This window comes from Scomber japonicus, chromosome 9 (assembly GCF_027409825.1).
Source record: "Scomber japonicus isolate fScoJap1 chromosome 9, fScoJap1.pri, whole genome shotgun sequence".
Lineage (NCBI taxonomy): Eukaryota > Metazoa > Chordata > Actinopteri > Scombriformes > Scombridae > Scomber > Scomber japonicus.
The window spans coordinates 31,393,783-31,412,205 of record NC_070586.1 but is presented as its reverse complement, the minus strand read 5'-3'; the positions used below and the strand labels follow the sequence as shown (position 1 = coordinate 31,412,205).

Here is an 18,423-nt window from a genome sequence, read left to right as displayed (position 1 = left end):
AACTGGCTTCATCCATTCATGCCTTCCAGGTCTTTATTAAATACACTTCTCTTGCTTTCTTTACAACTTTTGGATTTAAAAGGACAGTTAATATATATACCAGCACCTGTACTTATTTACTATAATAACTACATATAATAATAGATGTATAGCTGGAGGAGAAAACCACGTCACCTTCATGACTCAGGAGCGGGCATCCAGCAGATCGCTCTAGTACAATTTTATTTTAATGGTGTTATTACTTTCTTCAGACTGGTTAAGTCACATATGCTGCACAAGAATGCATTTAATATGCTTAGCTTTCAAGCTGCCTGGCAACCATGAGCATGGTTGCTAGGCAACGATGTTCGATGCCGCCATGTTTCTTCCTTTATCTGTAGAGTTTAGGAATGGGAAAAGTACCTACAGCGAAAGTACCAACTAACACATTAAGACAATAGGAAGCAAAAGTAACTTCAATAAGCAAAGGGAAGCAACAACTAAAGAGAAGGAAGACACTTTGATATAATGACACAACACACAACCTCACCAGCTGAGTAGGAAACCTGTAGTAGCTTATTGAAGTTACTTTTGTTTTTATACTAGAAAATAATAGACTTTGTATGCTATTATTTGAGATACAAGGAGGCTTCGCTCTGTGTAATGATCCCTCCTTTCATCCAGCCGCTCAGCGATGCACTGTCTCTGTCTGCAGTCTGTTATTATGCACATGATTACTTGTAAAAAGCTCATTAGAAAGCTGGTTACTCATACACATGGCTCAGAAATGGATGCTCTTCAGAGAGTCATATATCTACCTGTGGAAAACCAGGTTTATCTCATCCCATGTCAACACACTGCAGGATAATACAAGTCAATGATTTCTGTCAACACTGTTACTTCTCACAGTACCACCATAGTATTGCTCACTCTCAACACGTTACTTTATACTGTTGCTATATACTATCACATTGTGGAATATTGCTCTTTTAAATACTTTTATGACTTTTTTTATGAGTTTTGTTTTCAGTTAAACATCTGCTACACCCCTGATGCATATGTCCTCCACTCTCCTTTTTTCACAGGGTGAGTTTCATCATTTTTTCCGACCAAATGCATGAGAGCGTTTAGAGAGAGAGAGCATCAGCATCCAGGCATGAATCAAACAACAAAATGTGCTCTTGTGGGCAACGTCGCCGATGATGACAACTAGCAAACATTCATGCCTGCCCGCCAGGCTGACAGCTTGATTACCTCCACTGTTGTGTCATTAGCATCAGTTTTAGTTGTGACAGGCAACATTTAACATGCAGTCATCACATGAGCAGCCAGTTAGCGGCGCGAGCTTAAGGAGGACGAGCAGTGAATAAAGATGGGAGGAGAGATTGAGTTGTTTTTGCCGTTCGCTGTATGCTACTGAGTTTTCAGAAATGTTGACAAAAGATGAGCTGGTTTTCGAGAGCAAACATGAACCAAGCAATTCTGGTGGGTCAAAGGAGACTGAAGCTCTGATACTCAAGTTCAACATCCACTTCTGAGCTTCTGCAGAGGAAGTAAAATCAGTCAGTGCTTTAATAATCCACAAAACAAACATCCCTTATTCTTTTGTTAGGTATAATGTTTAACAGTCAAGCTTGATGTAAAAAGCCTCCGTGTACGCCTCGCTGTGAGATTAGCCGTGAACGATGCTTCTAATTTTCACTGTGCATGTCGAGTGTTATTGTTTTTACATCGCCATAAAACAGGTTCAACAGTCTGTGTCCAACCTACTTCTGCATATAAAACGCAAAATATACTAGCATATACTTTGACTTATCTTGGCCAGCACATGAGCAAAAAGCTATTTACAGAAAAGAAAACAAGGGTTCATCGAAACCTTCATGCTTAGTAAGAAAAAAAGAGATGCGTAAGCTTTTTTGTTACACTACTATTTCCTCAAGTTCACCCAGACTTTAGGGGGAAATGTCCACTAATGTGATGCTGTTCACCGTCACCTACAGTTCTGCAGCTGTCACGCTGCCGTGGCCAGTGGAATCAGTCAACTCGACACTGATCACAGACACCAGAAGGGAGAAAAAGGCATGTCTTTCCCATGGCTGTGATCCATCAAATTGGACAGGCATACAGTCCACTGGCAGAATGTTATTTAAGATGACAGAGTGGTGTGGGAAGTGACGTTCTCCATCCTGCGTCCTGCCACTGTTTCAGGCCAGTGAAGCTATATCAGGTTTAGTTCATTTGCTGTCCCCTGTCACTTTGTCAGAGGTGGGTGTGTTGTTGGGACAGGGGGGAGCTGAAGCTGATACTGTGCAATTGTGATGTCAAAGGCTCAGCATGTCACTTTAAGGTTATAATCTTGAAGATTCTGATGAAATAAAAGCCATTTTGATGCTATTAATGAATCACATCACTTTTTGTAATCACCATTCAATGTATTTAGATTAAGAAATGAATTGTCTTTATATATAGTAGTTTTTACTGGTGATGATGGAGTCCAACATTCCCTTGTTGCACCAGTTTTCTCTTTTGCTTCTGCTTCTGACAAAGGAGCTGCTAAATGACTGTTTGCTGCATTAAACTGGACTTGCTGCTACCATGGTTACCACAGATGTTGGCAAATCAACCAGGACTGAAGTCTAAACTAGATTTATCGTTCCCCCTATCTACTTCAGTTAAGCTTATTGACCTTTTGGATTGGAAAAAACATGTTCCCTTAGAACCTTAGATCTACAAAGTACATGGCATACAGTTTCAAAGCACGCATGAATAAGTGTGGGATGCAGAGCTCCTTCAGGTTTGAAAAGCAGTTGGTTTGCATTTATTTATAAGCAACATTTTGCAGGTGAACCACAGCTCTCTAAAGTCATGTGGGTGGAATTTTGTAAAACTTCCTGTAATTTGTTCATTTGGTTACAGAGCGGTTGTTTATGTGCAGTCCTGGCCGAACTCCTATAGCAGATTCATACTAACACTCCTCTCTTTATACAAAAGAAGAAACCATTAAAATAAACTTATTTAAACTATGTGGACCTAAAGTTACCTGTACTGTAAGCTGTGTCTGATAAGAATAGTTGAACCAGAATAGAATTAAAATGAACATCCAGTTGGAGGAAAAATTAGGTTAGGAAGTGAGCGTCTCATACCTGTAATAGCTGAACCCCAGATGGTCCAGAAATGACAGAGACTGTCTGGGATGTGGAGGAAGAGGAGGATCATAACCTGGATAATACTAGAATAGTTCTACAGGGAGCTCTCTCTACATACTATGTCAATATAATATCCCAAATATGATCCAAATCCTTCATCCATCTTTAGATTAGCTTTAGTGATCAGACTTTTAATGGGTCCTCATGCTGGATGTTAATATCCAGGATGCTAATTATAAGTGGAAAAGGGTTCACAGGTTCAAACACTAAATTATGATCTTAACTTTTCTCCTAAGTGTGCTATCTAATAAAGCTCCCAGCAGGGCCGTGACATAAAGTTTTTACTGTGACCTCCCATAACTCGAAAGAAGTCAAACTGCTTTCAAGATCTAAAAAAATATTATTCCTTTCTGGTTTATTAATGTTGTTTATCAGTCGAGGAAAGTTCTGAAGGGGTAAACAGTCGGGTTGAGTTGAGTGTTGAAATAAGCCTTCTAAAGAGCGGCGTGTAATGCAATGAATGTGCAAAGCGAGTTGTAAAATATATTGTGATGTATTCCTGTAAACAGAACCTAATCAAGCTATAAAAAAAGATCTCCAAAGATGTCGGGGAAAAGGCGCGCATATGTACGCTGTGCTTGAATTTCCATAAATAGGACAAAATGAAGGGAAGGCTTATGGAGATTGCTGATCTGGTTGGGATCTGATATGTATGTAGCAATAATTTTTCACTGTGTTTGTGTTTGCCGGCAATCCTGTGATTCGTCTTTGTTTCCTCTGTCTTCAATCCAATCCAGCTGCGGGGCGAGTTGAAAAGGTACATTATTACCTGCCTCTTCCATCATTTATTGCCACCAACAGATGGATTTGAGTCGTCAGATTTTTTTTTTCAGACGCGACACAGCGATGCTTAGATCAAAACTGTGTCTGTGTATTTGTCAGACAAGACAAAAAAAAGGGGGGAGCGAAGGAGATGAGTTGTGAGCTGCCTTTTTTTTTTACTCAGTATTACCTCATGAGTCTCTATTTACTACTTTTCCCTTTTCCTTTAACATCCTCCTCTGTCTGATAGCTGCATGTGAGGGCTGATGAGACAGAGGCAGGGGACATGGACAAGGACTGGAGCTGAGGCTAATTAAATTTTCCAAGGCACAACTGGCAGGCATGTTGCTCTTCTAGCAGGGCTATTAACTTAGTTCTGCCCATTGCTGTTCTCCCCCTCCTTCTCCTCCTCTTCCTCCTCCTCCTCCTGCTCGCCCCTTATGCCGTCCATCACACCAACAGTGGTAAATGAAGAAGGGGAGACAGTTTTAGAAAAAAAAGTAGAGGGTATGCATGGGGAGGAAAGCAGGTCTCAGTAAGTGGACTCGCTTTGTGTGTGTGTGTGTATGTGTGTGTGTGTGTGCGTGTGTGTGTGTGTGTGTATGAGGCTGAGGTCGATCCCCAGAAAGCAGTTAATGAAATGAGGTAGGAAGGGGACCTCAGGTATGACGCCCTTCTCGGAAATTACTTGACTACGCTGTTCATCATCATAACGGCCACGCATATGAGTGTGTGTGCGTGTGTGAAGAAGAAATGCTGCAAATGCCAAGACTAATCTACTGTTGAGCTGCCTTTAACATGACGGTTGTGATGCTCTTTGTCTGATTGCATATTTATTGAACATTCATTGACCAGTGCTACACTGCTTTTCTCTGGGAAGGCTTTCATTCGAGTCATTTTGAATGCATTATTAAAAAAAACAACACATGGAAATATTAATTCAATTTGATTTGTATTATCCGGCTCACAAATTCAATTTATAGTAATCACTATCTTTCATTGTCCTTCAGCGTCCCTACAATGTCCTGCAAACAGATGAAGGGTAATTTCTAAGCAGAATGATTTTTTCCGCAGCAGCATATCTGCAAATGTACAGCAGCAGCTTTGTAAAGACATCCAGTAAAGTCAAAGTGTTTTCTGTAAGAGGAAGTTCTGGATCAAAGGAAAATAATCTGCATTTCTTTTCCACTTTGGTTTGGAATGTAAAATGCACTTTCACTTGTGCCTTTGAGATGTGCCGGTAGAATTTAATAGTGTCCACAGAACTTTTTCTCAGCATGTCAAACATGTCAAAGCAGAATAAGCACAACTGTAAATCATAATGTTGATTGCATTATATTTAGTGTGTCAGTTTCTGCCTTGATATTGTGCGTGCCGGATACCTGGAATGGTTCAGTGGAACAACATACCTAAGTCATTGTTAAAGTTATTAATGACACCTGTTCTTTTCCTGTTATGGGGAGTCAAATTGTCTGCTGTAAACAGCTTGGCACATTTAGGTTATCAATAAGAGCTTTTGAATCATAGACATGAGACATCCAAACCATCAATTATTATTTTGTTAGCTAATACCTTTTTAAAATGTGCAATGACCATTTTTTTCATCTTAACAATTGATCAGATGACAACATGTGGTGTGAAAGGAGTGAGTTTTGGTGACAAACCCACAGGTAATTACTGTGATTCTGCAGTTCTCTTCAGCTCAAAGTGTTTTAGCATCTTTCAGCTGATTGTTTTGATTTTCTAGCCAACTGCTGTATTGTTATGGTTCCCTCTAACCATTCCCTTCCACTTTTACAGCCAGAGCAGGCAGCTGTTTTCAATGAAAAAGCTTGGATAAACCGCAGCAAAGTTAGCGACTAACTGATGAACATGGGAGAGCGTTCTAAAAAAAAATCAAGTGAGTGACTCAGTGAATCAGAAGTGAGTGACTATTATGGTTACATTTGCCAGGTGGCTAGGAACATGAATCCAAATGAATGCTAATGTTCTATCTGCTGAATGTGTAAATTAAAAACCCAACTTTAACAGGTAATAATATATATAGCGATGCTGAGTTTGCAACTTGTTGAGCTGCTGCAATAAATTAATGCAGGTTTAAGAGAATTTTCATTAAGTTGATAATTAAAGTAATTTAAAGTCATTTAAGTTATTACTGAGGCCCCAGATGTTAAAACTGAGAAACGTTTTAGGTGCCTTAGATATAACATTACACACAAAAATCCCAGACAACCTTGGCACAGACCAACAAATGAGTCTAGACATCATCCCTCTTTTTGCCTAAAGGCCTGCCAACTGGCCTTACTGTACTGTATGTCTTTTTCATTCAAATGACAAAGGAGTGCAGCAGACACCTGCCTCACTGTCAGTCCACACAACTCAAAACAGCTCCTGCAGGAAAAACAGCAGACAAATCTGCTTAATAATCGACATTTCCAGAGTGGGACTTGCTGGAGGGCAGAAACAGCCCATAGCCTACGGGGAGGGAAAAGTGAATTACTCTGAACGGTACAAAGCTCTAAAAATATAAACGACTGGTCTGTCTGTCTTGTGTGTTGGAAAATGAAACCACTTCCACGTCACCCGTTTCCCCCTGCAGAAAACAGAGCTCTGTGTGGTTTTACAGGGATAGCACACACTCCAACAGCAAACTCTTAAAACACATGGACTAAGAAAATGGGCCTATATTTAAAACCCCCCAATTATATTTAATTGTAGAAAAACATGGCCAGTTCTAGCCACATGGGCTGAGGCTGTAAGCTGAGCTAGCATTGTAACTGGCCTGTTTTCACTGGGGCCAGAGAGCTGGCAATGGAAAACTAGAGCTTTAGAGAGAGAGAGAGAGAGAGAGAGAGAGAGAGAGAGAGAGAGAGAGAGCGAGAGAGAGAGAGAGAGAAAGAAAGAGGGGTAGAGAGAAAAACAGCAAGAAAGAGAAAATCAGCAGTATAGATAATGAATGAAGGAGAGAAAAAATTAGATTGAGCGAGGGAGGGCAGATAATGAGTGAGAGAGAAAGAGGAGCGAAAAAAAAGCCTCCCTCGATTCTGTCCTCCTTGTCTTGTGGTGCAGGGTTATTTTTAGCTACGATGGGGAGCAACACGGTGCTGTAAAGGCAATCATTTCTGCTGCGGCACAGTCATCGCTCACCGCGACATCTCTGTCACAGCAAAGGAAAGCACACACACACACACTTATGCATGTGTGCACACTACAGTTCAACAAGCCTGTGTTTTTAAGGACAAGTGTCCCTGCCAATAGCTTTCAATTGCAGCTCTCAATAGTAATTGCCTTGTATTGATATTCACTATTTGGAGCCACAGGCACACCTTCACAAAATGATCCAGCTGGAGACTGCTGACAGCTCTCCAAACCTAACTTCCAAAACAATCGTCCTTCCCTTACCTGTAAATGACCTAAAAAGTACCCTCTTTTACATCTTGGGGTGGTGTGTATACTGTATTTCACACTTCACAAAGGTCAAGTATCTCACTTTAAAGTGGTTCTCATTTTACACAAGAAAACAAAAGCCCAATCTCAGATAGCAGAGAGTGCATACCAGCCACAGTGTGTCAGGTCAAACCATTCATGTTAGGGATTAGCTGAGCACTTGGAAAGACACACACGCACACATACTCACACACACATACAACAGTATATACCCCAGTTGACATTTACAGGTCAAGGGGAAGAAACCCTATCATGGCGTCTGAATCAATACTTTCCTCTGCAGCTCCTCTTAAAAGAATTAAACCATATTTCATTACAGCAAAGAGCAATTAGATTATTTTCTTAAATCAATATTTACATGCCATCTGCTTTTCTATGTAGATTCTGTCCACTGTCGATTTTGCTCACAGAAGTGTGTAATAAGGCTGAAGAGATCAAATATCACAGTGTTCGTTCCATACTGTGACGCTAACTGTGAACCTTGTTACCTTTTACTGAAAGAATATGTCTCTATAACCAACTAATGAGCTCATTAATATCTGTTACTCTTTACGCATGTGGTAAACAGAGACATCTACAATGTAATTTACTGAAAATGTGTCTTCACTAGAATTAAAAGAATAACTAATTAGAGCTCTGAATGCTTTGTTCTCTCCCTTCACTATACTGTAGCATATAAGGGGTTAAAGATGAGAAAAGTAGCAACTAATCCTTAATATAAGCAATACTGTAAAGTAGTGACACAAACAAAAGAAAATCAGCTTGTTAGCATATGATTCATTGCTCGATATTACTATGCTGAGCGTGGGATTCTGGCCACCAACTTGGTATACTGAATTCCTGCCTGGAATATATAAAAGATGGGAAATGTACAGCCAGTGATTGGAAAGGACTGGCATATACTTAGGTAGTATCAGGCTGAAAGACTTCAAAGCAGCACTTTGATACTTACTCTACGTCATAGAGAGCTGAAAGTAATTAGGCGGAAAATCCTACAGTTAGTGTAGAACACAGCCAACAGGCTTGGCTCCAGCTATGCAGGTGTTTTTTGGCTAATATAAGAATTTTTTTACCTATGGTGAGATGATTATACGTAGTGTGTGACTGAATTTCAATGGATTTTGTTCCTCCTAGATCAAAACAATGTCATGTTGTGATATGGGAGTAAAGTGGTTTAAGATAATCACCTGCTTGCATTGCTTTAACCTGATGTTATAAAAATGTATCCCACATGAATTAAACTGGGAGTTTTGCAGCCTAATTACTACTTATAATTAGCAGTATTGATTAAATATACAATAATGATTATCTTAGTGTTTCTGGTGACATTTGGGTAGATTATTCTGCTCCAACCTTATCACATTATCTTATGTAGGGTTGCTAATTATTATTTTTTATTATCCAATAATCTGCCCATCATCTTCTTGAATAATCATTCAGAAAATGGTGAAAAGAATAATAATTTCCTGAAGCCCAAGATGACATGTTCAAGTTGCCTGTTTTATCTGATCACTCGAAAGATATTCAGTTCACAATCATAGAACTGAAACTAGTAATTTATCTACAAATCATTTCAGCTTTTATCTCATGTTTCTACTGTTGTGATTAACCTGATAATAATGTTCATTCTTACCAGTGATGAGCTCTCGAACCTCCATGTCATTGGTCTTCCTCAGCAGGCGGACGAGGGCCGGGATCCCGTCACAGTTCTTGATGGCCACCTTGTTGTCATTGTCCTTGCCGTAGGAGATGTTGCGCAGGGCACCACAAGCCTTGCGGTGGACTTCAGATTTGGGGTGGTCCAGGAGCCCCACCAGAACAGGAATCCCCTTCAGCTGACGCACATCCTTCTTGATTTTGTCGTTTTCGTAGCACAGGTGCTGCAGGTAGGCGGCGGCGTTGGACTTGACGGGGTCGATTGGGTGGCCCAACATGGCGATGACCTCGGGAAGGTCTGGGTCACGCCAGCGCGGGTCCTTGCGGATGCTGTCGATGGAGGGCGAGCGCCGGCCGCCCATGCGGTCCAGACTGGCCATGCTTCCCCTCTCCGGCTGTGCCAGGGGCGCCGAATACATGCCGTGGATGTAAGGGTGGCGCTCATCGATCAGCTCTGCCTCAATGGGGTCATCTGGGTACGCTCTGGAAGACACATGGGGAGAGGACGGTGAGGACGAGAGAGATGGACGAGGTAAATGGAGGGTGACTCAACCAGATTTGTCTGAGAGAGAAATTAGGCTGCCGGGGGAAAGACTTTGAGAGGAGCCAACTGAGATGGGAGCCACTGACTAATGAGGGGGAAAAAGGAAAGCAGAGGACAGGGTGAGAGAGAGGTGAAACAATGTAGGCGATGAGGGATAGAGAGAGAAAGGATAGTAGGACAGATAGAAGTGGGGACACATAGTGATCTGTGGTTTGGATGTGTTATTAACAGGTCTGTCAGTGGGTGGTAATTCTCTACAAAGACAAGTGATACGGTAAGCAAGATTCTCCTTATTAGTCCTTCCTGTTTGGTGGTAGCCACAAACATGTCACACTTCAACAAAGTCTTAGTGACAGAGGGACAGAAATTGCACAAAGAAAAGCAAGAATTTCACAGAGAGACAGACAAAAGACAGCACCAAAGACAAAGCTCTGAGGGAAAGTCTTGTGAAGTTTTTTTTTCCCCAGCAAGCCACCATATACAGTAGAAAATAGATTTGATATTTCTCCCCTGGGAACAAAGAAAAGAGCTGTGCTGACCCCCCATGGAGGACTGTGAGCCCTACGATGCCCCTGGGGCTCCCTTCGCTCACAGCGTAGAAGACTAGCGTGAAGAAAATGACCATCTTTTATTAATGACCATCTCTCTGGGACTTCTCTGCTAGCATTGGTCTCATTAGAATTACTACTTTTAGGGGCTGGCCACTTATGCAGTATTGGGCTCTACTCACTTTTCTGTGATGAAAATGAGTAATGTCTTCTGGGGGAGGAAGAGGAGAATTGCTTTTTGAGGGTCCATTGAGGGTGCTCTTTGGGGTCCTTCAATAAATCTCTGTTTCCCAAACCTATCAAGTCTACGATCTACACATGGCTCTCTAGGGCAGTGGTTCCTAACTTATTTGGCTTGAGGCCTCTTAAATAAATCAAAGTCTACCTGTGAGCCCTTGTCACATAGTCTACCATGTAAAAGGAAACAAGACTTTTCTTTTCTTTAATATATTTTGTGGGCTTAAGATCAAATACGACAATTCACAAAAAATAAAGCGAAACATTGAGGAAATCTTGCCAAACCCAGTTAACCCAGTTAGGCCTGAATTGTAAGCAATGTTTGTTTGTCATGCCCAATCATCTTGCAACCCCTTAGATTTATCCAGCAACCCCCTTGTGGCCCAACCCCACTGATATAGTGTGAGCAATTCCAAAGGCAGCTGCATCAACTCTCTATAAATGGGTAAAAGTATAGGCAGTCAATTCCAATGTCAGATCATTTGTTGCTGGAGTGCACGCTACTTATTTGACTTTAGGCTCTTTAATCACCGGAACAATGTTTCATTTTTAGGACCAACTCTAAGGATGGAATCGGAGGGAGTCACATTTTACACTGACAAAATATTTTATTCACAAGCAACTTTTCTAACTTGAAATTCTTCTCCCGCTGAGTTGATTTAAATGGTGGGTGAAATGTGTGGTAGGGGAAAGTTATGACATGGGGAGAGGAATGTAATTAGGGTTGTGTACTTATGCACAGCCTTTATCACCCCAACCCCCCCCCCCCCCCCCCCCCCTTCCCCGCCCACCCCGAAGCCTGAGACTTGTTTATCCTCGTTACATAATCCAGTTGGTCTCTTCTCACTATCTTTGAAGTATGGTGGTTGGTGGTGCAACAAAATGGTGGCCAACGCTGGTGGTTGCTACAGAATTCCAGAACGAGCTGTAATTTTAATGAGTTTTATGTTAATTATGTGTTTTTACAGTTCTTCCCAGGCATGCTGGGGGAAGAGAGGGAGGTAGGGGGGGGGGGGGGGTGCTCAGCGTGCCATCCTCGCCTCAGCTCTGGTGTATTCCTCTGTTGATTTTTTTCTTTTACAGAATCCTCGCAGTAACATATCGGCTTTTATGGCACTACTTTGTGCATTTTACTACCGGGGAAATCAATACAAGATGAAGTAGGAGAAAAACTCCTGCCCAAGCAATGTAACGAGATACTAAATCCCCTATTCAGAATGATGGAAAGAGGATTAATAGAGATGGAGCGAGACTCCACCGCAGTCGCAGCACAGCGCCCTGCGTCCAAATGCTGCAACGTAAACCAAGTTCAAAGAGCCGGAGTGCTGGACAGTTGTGGCAAACTTTTTTTTAGTGGGACGTGATTTAGGTGTCATGCCCACATATGTCAGGAACAGCTACCACTGTCTCGTGTCTTTTCTCAAACAGGTGTTCTTCAAAAAGCTGCGACTGAAACTGCTAAACTTAACTAAAGAAGATCTGGTGTGTCGTTACTGTTTATTCTCTCTTTTAATAGCAGTTCTTTTCCAGCTTGTGGAACATGTTAGAGAGCCACAAACCTCTATAGGCAGCCTGGAACCACAGTATGGAAGGAGGGGCCAATCAAGAGCCTGATTACAGCACATCTTTTGAAGAAAAGCTGCTGCTTTGGGGTTTGGATGAAAACACAGAGCGAGGACGAGAGGCTTGCATGGAAAAACAGGGAAATTTTGCGAGTATAGCAGCATGTGTGCACGTGCTGATGGTTACGAAATGCTTCCTTGCATAAACCCCCGATCTAAATACGAACTCCCACACTCAGGTCATCATCCAGTTTATGATTGCTTTGGGATGACAAGGCAATGGGAGGCAGGAGTAACCCCCTCTAAAGAAAGGCTGCTACATAATCTCAGCATCATCACCATAGCACAGACCTGAATACATAACCACAAATCTCTTTCACACACAGTATCTCTCTTTCTCTGTGACTTTCTCTCTCATTATCTGTCACACTATGTTTCTCGCACACTTTTCCACACATAGATAAGATGTACAGTTGTGCAGATTGTGGCTCATTTAGATCCGGGGCTGATGCGGCGGGAGCTTTTTTGGTAAAGCAGGCGTTGTGAAGCTGAGTGATGGGAATGTCAGGATTTGCATTTAAATTGGCGCCATTGTGTGTACAGGGAGGGGTGTATTCATACGATGTGAAAGGGGGCTCTCCGCCGCCAGACGCGACGCTCCGAGCCGTGATTACAGCAGATCACTCTCCTCATGTTAATCGAGCTGCTAAATGTCCGGGCTATTTGTGTGTATTTGTGTGTGCTTTCTTTTTTTTTTTTCTTTTCTACGGGTGTGTGGGCGCGCTCGTTTGTTCAAAGAGACAAAGAAGAGAAGAGGAGATAAACAGATACAGCAGATACGAGATGTATGCATGTCCCCAAACTTCAGCGCTCATTTATTCGGCTGGACTTTGTCACATCCTCACTATTCTCCCTTTCCTTCGTCTTCTGTCAATTACTTTCATCATCTTTCAATCGTGGCTTTCGGCTTGACCCTCGTCTTCCGCAGGCCTATAAAAGGAGATGAACTGAAAAGGATTAGAGACTCGGAAGAAGATGTTTGCTTCTCATACGTACACATAACATCTCTGCTGTGTTTATGAGCTTTTATACTGACTGTCTCGGCCCCAGCAGATTGCTCATTTTGAATTATGGGCAATAATTGTTTTATGATGCACAAGAGTCTTTGTGGGACTGAGAAGAAAGGAAGAAGAGGAGGAGACAAAAAAACCCCAAGCAAAGCCGGAGTGTTTATGTCCCGCCACTTTATTTCTCAGGATGTTTTGATGGCATTATCCCCCCGCCACCGCTGCTTGATTTCATTCGTTTAAGAGGAGAGTGACAATGCTAAGAAGTTTCTTCTTTAATTTAGAGGATGCTTCTGAGAAACCTCAAACATGACAGAGAGGGGAAGCATAATATTAAACAGAGTATTTGGCTCTTAGTGAAAACCTCTTGGCAGGATGGAGAAGAAGGAAAAGGAGGAGGAGGAGGAGGAGGAGGAGGAGGAGGAGGAGGAGGAGGGGGAGGAGGAGAAGGAGGAGGAGGAGGAGGAGGAGGAGGGGACTGGCTAACAGATCACTTCCACGGGTCGTTCCCTGCAGACATCACTGGATTAAAATGAGAAGACCCCCCTCCTCTCAATTAAGGAATGAGTCTGTGTGTATGTGCATATGTCTGTTTATCTGTCTAAGTGTATGTGTGTGTGTGTGAGTGTGTGTGTGTGTGTGTGTGTGTGTGTGTGGTGACCCCTGGATGCAGGTGGGCAGGTGCAGCTGAGCAGGTCGCCCAAGGAGAGATGAGCCATTAGAGATTGGCTTAAAGACGCTCCTGTAGTCTGGCACAGTTCAAAAGCAGCGATTAATCACGCTGGCATGAGGACACACACACACACACACACACACACACACACACACACACACACATATATGCAGCTCATGCACACACATACTGACACACACATGAACAATGGGCAGGGGTTTTGTTGGAGCAGGAGGAAGAGAGTAAGATGCTTTCACGTCCAGTCAGCAGAGGGGCCGGAGAGACAGAGACGTACATTATCTGCAAAACCTGTGCAGTGATAAACAGAAAAGAGAGAGAAAGCCCTTCCATCTTTTAATCGCTATATCTCTGCTGCCTTTAAGCAAGGAACTTTTAGACTGTAAAAGTAAATAATAACACTTTTCGAAGCAAAGGTTAAACGTGCTTCAAAGCTAGAAAAATCTATCATAGTCTTTCATATTCGAACCCAGTTAGGCCTGAATCAGTCCTTCACCAGCCTCCACATGCCTATTACAGTCCACTGGAACAATGTTACCAGTGAAATCCAGGACAGCGAGGCATGCTCACACATTCAAGGAACTCTGGCGAGAAATCGTACATCAACATTCCCGTCCACACGCTAACACGCGCTGGACTCCGCGGCGACCTAAATGAGTGCTCGGCGCCAATGCGGGGAGACGTTTTAGTGCTAAACATCTTCATTTTTTTTTTTTTTTTTTTTTGGCGGCGCATAATTGAGGGCTTGCAATGCGACGATAAGCTGTAATTAAACCGCTTTAATTCCCAGATTCATTACAGTGCTTTGGAGTCGCCGGTCCCTTCTTGGAAGAATACTAATCGCAGCGTGAACGCACAGGAGAGCCAGGGCACTCTGGGAGGGCTGAATCTCACCGTTCCTGGGAGAAGAACAAAAAAATGAAGCGAATGAGACGCGTACAGTATGCTGATGTTTTTGTAATGAGATGTTAGCTGATGTGAGTGTGAGTGCAGCTAGGAATGAAGGAAAGAAGAAAAAGGGAAAAAAAAGGAAATGTTTGGGGTTTTATCCTGCAATTAGCTAAGCAGCAGTCAGTCGAGTGCCTTCGAATACAAGTGTGTGTGTGCTGTGTGTGTGTGTGTGTTTACGTTTGGGGCATTCAGATGTGTGGGCTGTCGGCGTGTGCATGTGTGTTTGAAGGGGTGTATGTTGCTTTTAGGGCTGTGTTGTGACACATGTAAGGCAGGCTACAAATTGCCTGTCACAGCGAGCGCTTCTCACAAGGCGGATGGGGGGGGAGAGTGACTCATTTTCTGAAGATGTGGATTTTTATTGAGCGTGCGTGTGTGTGTGTATGTGTGTGTGCAGGAGAGATACTGTGCACGTAAGTGTCAGCGCAGAGTCAAAAGTGTGTGAAGACAGAGAGTCTGATTAGGCATCTGCTCTTTTGTGCCTCATACACATAAATGTGGGAGCTTTTAAATCCAGCTAGTTGCATATGTATGAGTGTGTGTACATACGCTTAATTAAGAAGGGTCTAAAGGCAAAGCTCATGTGCTGTCAAGAAGATGACATACCTGGATTCAGCGTCACCTTTTAAAGCGACTCTTACCTTTCTTGCATTTCACACAGCACTTTGAAAAAACTTGAACAGCAACAACCCCTCCTCCCTCCTATGTCCCACCCCCGCACTCCCCCTCTGCGAACGCGCACTACAATAGTTTTCTGATATACTTTTCTTTTTCTTCCCGTGGGAGCACCTGGAGGTGGAGGCCGTGGCCCGCTTTTGTCAGTCACTGTCAGTCGTTACTGTCTGTTTACGGCTATCTCCGTGGATCATGGATGTATTATAATGCCGTGGATCCACAACAGACTCTCTTCCGGGTGGGGGTGCACGCGATTACGTAATGCGGAAGGGGAAAACAGGCAGGTCGCTCAAAGTTTTCACAGAATATTATGAGAATGGAATAATGATGAGTTTTTATGCCTGGTGGATCTCTCTAACATTTTAGAATGCTATTACCTTATTAATAGCATTTTAACCTAAACAAAAAAATGTGTAAAAATGTTACAAAGGTAAGGGTAGCTTTAACATGACTCTTTCCCCATCTTGTATTTTCCTTCTAGGCTCTATTCTTTTTCGATTTGGCTTGGGGCCCAAACATTTTGCCCTCAAACTGGACGAAGAGTGAAGAGAACTTGAAAACATCCATCTGCTACAGATCACTGCTCAAAAAGAAGTCTTTAAAAACTCACTTCCCAACCAAGTCAGCTTCAAAAGCCCCTGCTTCAATTTACTTCAGGGTGAACTTTTTTTTCTCTTTTTGCGGGCTCCCCTTTGGGCAGCAATGAAATGATTGGAAGCTATTAGGAGACAGGAGTCCATTTTGGGATCTTATTGTTGGAAGCTAACAGGGTTTTTTCTTTCTTCACGGTGGAGCCAGGGGTTACACTCGTCTCTACAAAGGTTGCTCTAAAACGAAAGGTTTTCACAGATAAATGACAAAAGCCTCCTGTCCTCTAACACTCTCCCTCCGTCCCTCTCCTCCCTCGCCAGGTCTCCGATCATTCCCGCCTCTTTACCTCTGACACAAACACATGTTCGCCCACCATTCACAGGGAAATGGCAATCAAAGCCTCGGTTTTCGTCGCTCCCTTTCTCGAACAAGTTGCCTGAGAAGAGGAGACATCTGTTTACTTGCACACGGTGTAATGTAGTCTTTTTTATGGTGAGAACAAGACAAGCATTCCTTATTCTCTCTCATCTTAACAGGGCTGATCTCCTCTGGTGTCAAGGAGAAGTCTGCGCTCATGCATATGAACGAGAACTTGCTGTCCAACATAGAAAGAAAAACATGTATACTGTATGAACTCGCACACCTTCAAAAAACTATTATCTCCTGCATGCTCCAGCAGGCTGAATTCATCAGACTAAACACAATCTGTCAGTTTTTTAAGTATCAAGTTCGTATAATGATGTATAAAAACAACAATTATGTTGATGTATGTATGTAATATCTTTGCTCTGAGGTAGAATAACACACCGTGTGTTCCTGTTTAAAAGTAAGGCTCCATCTCATACAGTTTTTTTTGCATTTATCCTCACCTGACTCGGGGTCCGTCACGAAGAGGTTCCCGGTGGGTGCGACCCCGGTTAGCCCCCTGTAGGGTGCGACGGTTGGCAGTGGAGTAGTCGGGCTCCAGCTCATAAGGCTCCTCCTCTTCGGGGCCCAAGCTGCGGCGGTCATCCTCCAGGCCATATGGCTCAGCCTGGAAGCGCTCTGGCTGGGAGCGGTTCAGATCCACAGTGCTGCTACCCATAGGCACCTGGGGCTGGGCCACATGGCCATAGTCATCCTTGCGGATTGGCAGCGTGTAGCTGTTCTCAGGTCGGTAGCTGTTGGGCAGGTAGGGGTAGCGTGGCGGTCGGAAGTTGACGCCGCGCGACAGGCTGCCGTAGTTGTCCGTCAGATCGGCGTAGCCATCGTGCAGACCGTAGTGGCGAACGTACTGGCTCTCGGGTGTCTCGCCGTAGGAATCATTGTAGGAGTTGTTGTAGGAGCGTGTCAGGGTGGAGGTCGCTTGGGGCGTGATGAAGCGGTCGCCTCCGTTCTTCAAATAACGCCTGTCGATGGAGTCGGTGTAGTTGCCCAGTGGGGACGAACCCTCGGGCAGAGGCAAGCCATCGGGGCCGAGGGGCACCTGTCGCACTGTCCGTGTGGTCACCGTCTTCACCATCTTAGTGACCTGCAGAGGAGTACAGACACAGCTGTCAGACAGTGTGGCAAGACAGGATGATCCACATGACGTGTCATCTTAAACCTCCACACACAGAACACTATGCTGCCCTATAAATACAGACATCTGCCTCTTTTAGCTGCCTAAATAAGGGCACTGCACAGGAACATTTTGCAGTAAAAGAGGCTGACAGGGTAAATAAATGTTAACTTTGTGTCCAGATTAAAACATGCATTATACATTTGCAATTTTATTAGCTTTTTGGTGTACATTTTTCAATCCTGGAGAGAATTGTGCAATATCATGATTTCATCTTAAAAGTGGTTTTGATGCTGAAGCAGGTTGGGGGACGATTTTTGGATCATAAATCCCAAATTAAAACTTGATCATACTATACATATATTCTGGCTACAGTCAGAGAAAACCTCAGCTGCACTGGGGTTGGATACTATTTGATCAATATTTAATTCTAACGCCAGTAATTGATAGATGGGTGTTGCCTTGAGGTATAAAATGGAAAAAGTCAGTGCAGGTGCTATGATAAACGGTTCTGAGATGAGCATCGGCAACCAAATTTAAACCCCCAAAGTTGCATACACATAGCAGTGAGTCTCCAGGACTTTTTTGTAACAGAGCCATCTTGAAGTGCTACAGCTCCACTGGAGCCTGAATCCTTTATGTCCCAGGAGAGCAGGGCAGCACCACACTCTGTAGCTCCAGAGTTGGAGGACTGTGACGACCAGACCTGCATGTATCCATCTCTCACGTTCGCTTCATCCCATAGCTAAATAAACTCCACTTCCTCTGCTGTCTCAGACGCTGTCTGACTGGAGAATAACAGACAGTGGCTCCTAAACCCCTCATCGCTCCCTGTGCTCGCTGCCCATACAAAACCAATTTGCTGCCCAGTGAATTCTGCTGTGGCCGATAATTGGCTATTTTGTCCACGGCTATAAATTCATCTTCAAAATTAATGAGGTTGATGAAAATTAATTGTCATCTGCAG

General features: G+C 43.2%; 1 protein-coding gene across 3 annotated transcripts in view; it reads right to left on the bottom strand.

The window, feature by feature from the left end:
• Window positions 1-18,423, bottom strand: part of arvcfb (ARVCF delta catenin family member b) — a 110,270-nt gene that overhangs the window by 52,378 nt on the left and 39,469 nt on the right. For all 3 annotated transcript variants that reach the window (XM_053325131.1, XM_053325133.1, XM_053325132.1), the window contains 2 exons: window positions 16,786-17,426; window positions 9,028-9,533 (listed from right to left, as the gene is read on the bottom strand). In XM_053325131.1, coding sequence (XP_053181106.1) covers window positions 9,028-9,533; window positions 16,786-17,426 — 1,147 coding nt within the window. The remainder of the gene's footprint in view (window positions 1-9,027; window positions 9,534-16,785; window positions 17,427-18,423) is intronic.